General features: G+C 37.8%; 1 protein-coding gene across 1 annotated transcript in view; it reads right to left on the bottom strand.

Moving 5' to 3' along the window:
• The window catches only part of LOC102848352 (tyrosine-protein phosphatase non-receptor type substrate 1-like), a 230,241-nt gene that overhangs the window by 192,580 nt on the left and 32,737 nt on the right, over window positions 1–4,924 (bottom strand). The window contains exon 2 of the mRNA XM_006898947.1: window positions 743–1,042. Within this exon, the coding sequence (XP_006899009.1) occupies window positions 743–1,042 (300 nt within the window). The remainder of the gene's footprint in view (window positions 1–742; window positions 1,043–4,924) is intronic.

Below are 4,924 nucleotides of genomic sequence, written 5' to 3'. Positions count from 1 at the left end.
GCAGCAAGTGCATGAGGTCCTCCTCAGTTTCAGCAAGCAGGGTTGTGTCATCTGCATAACGGACTGCATGGACTGCTAGGAGAATAAATAGGTTTCTCCTGGAGAAGGTGAAGCTGGAATGCTCCTTGGAGTCAAGGATTCTGTAGCTTCGCCTGACATACTTTGGGCATGTTGCAAAGAGGGACTGGTCCTTGGAGAGGGACATCATGTTTGGCAGAGTGGAGGGGTGGCTCAGGAGAGGAAGACCTTGGATGAGATAGAACAATTCTGTGACTGGAGTGGTGGGAATGAATTTGTTTGAGATGGCTAGGTTGGCACAGAATAGACAGTGTTTAGGGCTCTTGTACCTAGGGTCGCTATGAGTCGCAAGCGACTCAATGGCACATAACAACAACAACAACAACAACAATACTTATGCATATTTGTACTTATTGTTGCTACTATGATTGCTGTTATCCTTTCCATAACGATTGGCTTCTTTTTTTTTTTTTTTACTCTTTTGCCTTTAAAAATGCCTTCTTTCACAAGTGAGATTCCTTTGACCTATATGTCACATTCATTTTTCTAAAAACATTAAGGAAGTAAATTTTAAAGTTATTTACCCTTTGATACAGAAAAATAGTTTCTCAAAATAGACCTGGTACCTCTGAATCTACCACTGAAGAGAGTCCAGTCACTGGAACCACCAACACTCACGACCCAAGCAGTTTGGGAGAAGTTTATGTTTGGGGTTATAATACTGTGGAAGGAACTTCATAATCTTGTTGACAGTAATAATCACCAGTATCTTCTGCCTGTATATTACTGATTGTCAAAATGAATTCTTTTCCAGACTGTGTCCCAGAAAATCTATCTGAGACTCCAGGATATCTGTTGTCTGCATCATAGATGAGCATTCTAGGAGCCCAGCCTGGTTTCTTCTGATACCAGCTTAAGTAATCACTAACATCTTTTTGTGCTGTGCAGGTGATGGAGACACTCTCTCTTAGAGACACCGAGAGGAGGGCTGGTGACTGGATCAGCACAATAGTCCCACTGGTAGCTGAGAAGAAAACAAAACACAAAATTATCTAATTGTTAACTAGGTCACATTTATGTTTTTCCCAGCACATCCCACCAGTTCTGATGCCCTTTATCTGAGAGCTCTGATGGTTTACTGGTAAGGGGTTGCTTCAAACTAGAAGGTTAGTGTTGGAATCCAACAGCTGTTCCATTGGAGAAAGTTATGTATTCTTGTCTTATGTGATTTATTACCTCCTCGAAAAAAACGACTGGAGCTATGAGTCAGTTACAACTAGAAAGTACTTTACAACAAAAATAATCTAAGAGCATTTAAATCTCTAAAGGAAGATTATGGGAGCGACATCTAGGAAGAACATAGGGAACATTTCACAGCCAGGAGAAGAAATATCTCATAATCTCTGAGTTCCAGGGCTCCTCCTCCTCACCTGAAAACCAGAATGACAGAAAACAGATCAATTTAGTCAGAGTCCCCATGTTCAATCTTTCCTTTCTGGAGGCCCCTTTACACCCAGAATCACAAAACAGAGTATTTAGGAGGACTCTAAAGAACTGAAACAATCTCAGGGGAAAATCATGTAAATCATTTTGGGGTTGAGTAGGTCTGGCCTTCCAGCTGCAGCTCAGGGTCCACCTCACACTGGCTCAGTTCCTTCTGAGTCCAAGTCAGATGTGGATTTCATAGACCCAGCAAACAGTGCTTCTCTCAAGGATTTCTGTAATTTAAAAAAAAATTCTGTTTCTTGTTTGTCTTCAGGATCATCAGTGGGGCTTTTTTCACTGTGTTTGCGAACCTATCTAAAAAGAAAGAAAGAAAATAAGTAAACTGGCCTTATAAGACCTAAACTTTAACATGAGCTTATTAAAATTATTATAAAATTGTAGGAAATGCCATTTTCCTAAGACAAGTGTGAAGTATTTAAATGTCTCTTTATATGATACTGAGAATAGGTATTGGCAGTTATACTGAGTTGAGGAATTACAGGAATAATTTTTTAAATGAATTAGTACACAGCTGCTTCCTATGGTTATTTTAGGTGTTGTCAAGTTGAGTATGACTCATAACTATCCTATGAACAAAAGATTTGAAACATCCTATCCTGTGTCATGCTTAGAATCTCTGAAAAATTAAAGCCCATTGCTGCAGTCACAGTGTCATTCCACCTGCTTGAGGGTCTTCCTCTCCTTTGTGATCTCTCCCCTCTTTTTGATTATTAATATTAATGAAGGTTTACAGAGACTTTGGATTTCCATTCATTCCTTGTTGCATTTTTCTCCATGCCCACACCTCCCCCACTCAGTTCGCTCTTCTCTTTGAAAAGTAAAAGAAAAATTCCTTCATTGTTAAGCAATCCCCTCCACAAGTCATTCTGGACTCTTGACATGACAACTATACCTAATCATATATCCCTTTTAAACAGTTCTCTCCATCTGTTTCAATGCAGTAGGCATTATTTATTCCCTCTTTCTCAGTCTCCCCACAACCCCAATGTCAGTCCTGTTTTACAACAGTGGCACTCTCTATGCAGTATCTGTCCTTCTGTGACTGAGATACTTCACTCAACATAATGTCCTCCAGGGTCATCAATTTTGTACAATATTTTATGAGTTCTTTTTTCTTCAATGTTGCATAGTATTCCATTGTGTGAACATACCAAAGCTTCTCTAGCCATTCATTTGTTGATGGGCACTAAGGTTGTTTCCAACTCTTTGCTATTGTGAACAAAGCTGCAATAAATGTGGGTGTGCATATATATATGCTTGGATTATGGTTATGGTTTCTTTAGGGTATATTTCAAGTAGTGGAATTGCTGGGTCAAATGGTATTTCTATTTCCATCTTTTTGAGAAAGTGCCATATAGCCTTCCATAGTGGTTTCACCATTTTACACTCTCACCAAAAGTGAGTAAGAGTTCCAGTTTCTCTGCAACTTCACCAGCATTTGAGGTTGGCTGCACTGTTAAATTTTGCTATTCTTACTGGGGTGAGATGATATCACATAGTTGTTTTGATTTGCATCTCTCTTATAGCTAAGGATTTGAACATTCCTTCATGTGTTTGTTTGCCATCTGGGTGTCTTCTTCGGTAAAGTGTCTGTTCATATCCTGTGCCCACTTTGCAATTGGATTATTTACCTTTATCTTTGTGGTGCTCAAGTATTTTATAAATTCTAGATTTAAGTCCTATATCTGTCATGTCATTACTAAATATTTTTCCCAGTCTGTGGCTTCCCTTTTGATCCTATTGGAGAAGATTTTAGATGTGCATAGGGATTTGATTCTTAGAAGGTCCATTCATTTATTTTATCCTCTCCTGGTTGCAGATTTTTCAGGATGCTTGGAAGACTGTTGATGTTGTGGATTAGGACTTTTATAGTTCTTCCAAGCTTTTTTTAAATGAATTTTATAGTCTTTGGTTTTAGTCATAGGTCCATGATCCATTTTGGATTGGTTTTTGTGTATGGAGTGAGGTGTGGAGGCTGCTTGACTTTTCTACAGATAGTTTTCCAATTTTGCCAGCACCACTTGTTAAAAAGGCTGTAATTTCCCCACTTAACTAATTTCTTCTCCTTGCCAAAAATCAGACCCTAGGAAGATGGTCTGATTTCTGGATCTCTATTCTCTTCTATTGACTTATATGTCTGTCATTGTACCCGTACCACGCTATCTTGACCACCACGGCAGTATAGTAGGATTTGAAATTAAGAAGTGAGATGCCTCCTACCTTGTTTCTGTTTTTAAGGAGCGCTTTGCTTATTCTGGGCCTCTTTCCATTCCAAATGAAATTGAGATTGCCTTTTCCATCTCGTTGAAGAATGGAATTGGTATTTGCATTTGGATTGCTTTGAACGTGTATTGTGATTTTCACAATATTGAGTCTTCCTATCCATGAGCAAGGGATATTCTTCCAACTTCTCCAGGTCTCTTTGAATGTTTTGTAAATTTCTTTTAATAGATCCTTTGTGTTTCTGGATAGATTTACCCCCAAGTTTTTAATCTTGTAATTAGCTATTGTGAACAGTATTTCACAATACCAATTCCAGTTCTGTATTTTCTTTGTCACTACAAAGAAATCCAATTGATTCTTTTTATGTTGATCTTGTATCCCGCCATGTTGCTGAATTGATTAAATATGTCCAGTAGTGTTCTTGCTGAGTCTTTAAGGTTTTCTAAATATACTATCATATCATCTGCATAGAGAGATAATTTCACCTCCTCTTTACCAATTTGGATACTTCTTATTTCCTTCTCTTTCCTTATTGCTATCACTAAGACTTCTAATACCATATTTAATAGGAGAGGTGATAGTAGGCATCCTTGCCTAGTTTCTGTTCTCAAGGGGGATGCCTTTAATCTCTCTCCATTGAGAACAATGTTGGCTCTCTGGTTTGCATATATACTTTTTACTATGTTGAAAAATTCCCCCACTCATCCTATTTTGCTGAGTTTTAATTAGGAAAGGGTGTTGGATTTTGCCAAAGGCCTTTTCTGCATCAACTGACAGAATCATGTGGTTCTTGTTCTTTATATGATGAATTACATTGACTTTTTTTTCTGTTGAACCATCCTTGCATACCTGTTATGAATCCCACTTGGTCATAATGAATTTTTTTTTCATGTATCATCAAATTCTATTGGCCAGGATTTTATACAGGATTTTTGCATGTCTGCTCATGAGAGATACTGGCCTATAGTTCTCTATTTCGGTAGTGTCTTTACCTGGCATAGAATGAGTCTGTGAGAATTCCATCTTTTTCTATTTTCTATAATAGTTTATGTAGAATTGGTGATAGTTCTTCTCTGAATGTTTGATAAAATTCACTTTTTTTTCATTTAGGTTGTTTATTTTTCATTTCAATGAACATCTACAGAGATTTTGGAATTCCATTCATTCATTGTTGCAC

Source organism: Elephantulus edwardii, unplaced genomic scaffold (assembly GCF_000299155.1).
Source record: "Elephantulus edwardii isolate Elephantulus edwardi_28Jun2011 unplaced genomic scaffold, EleEdw1.0 scaffold00241, whole genome shotgun sequence".
Lineage (NCBI taxonomy): Eukaryota > Metazoa > Chordata > Mammalia > Macroscelidea > Macroscelididae > Elephantulus > Elephantulus edwardii.
The sequence above is the reverse complement of the archived record's forward strand: the minus strand, read 5'-3'. Positions and strand labels throughout refer to the sequence as shown.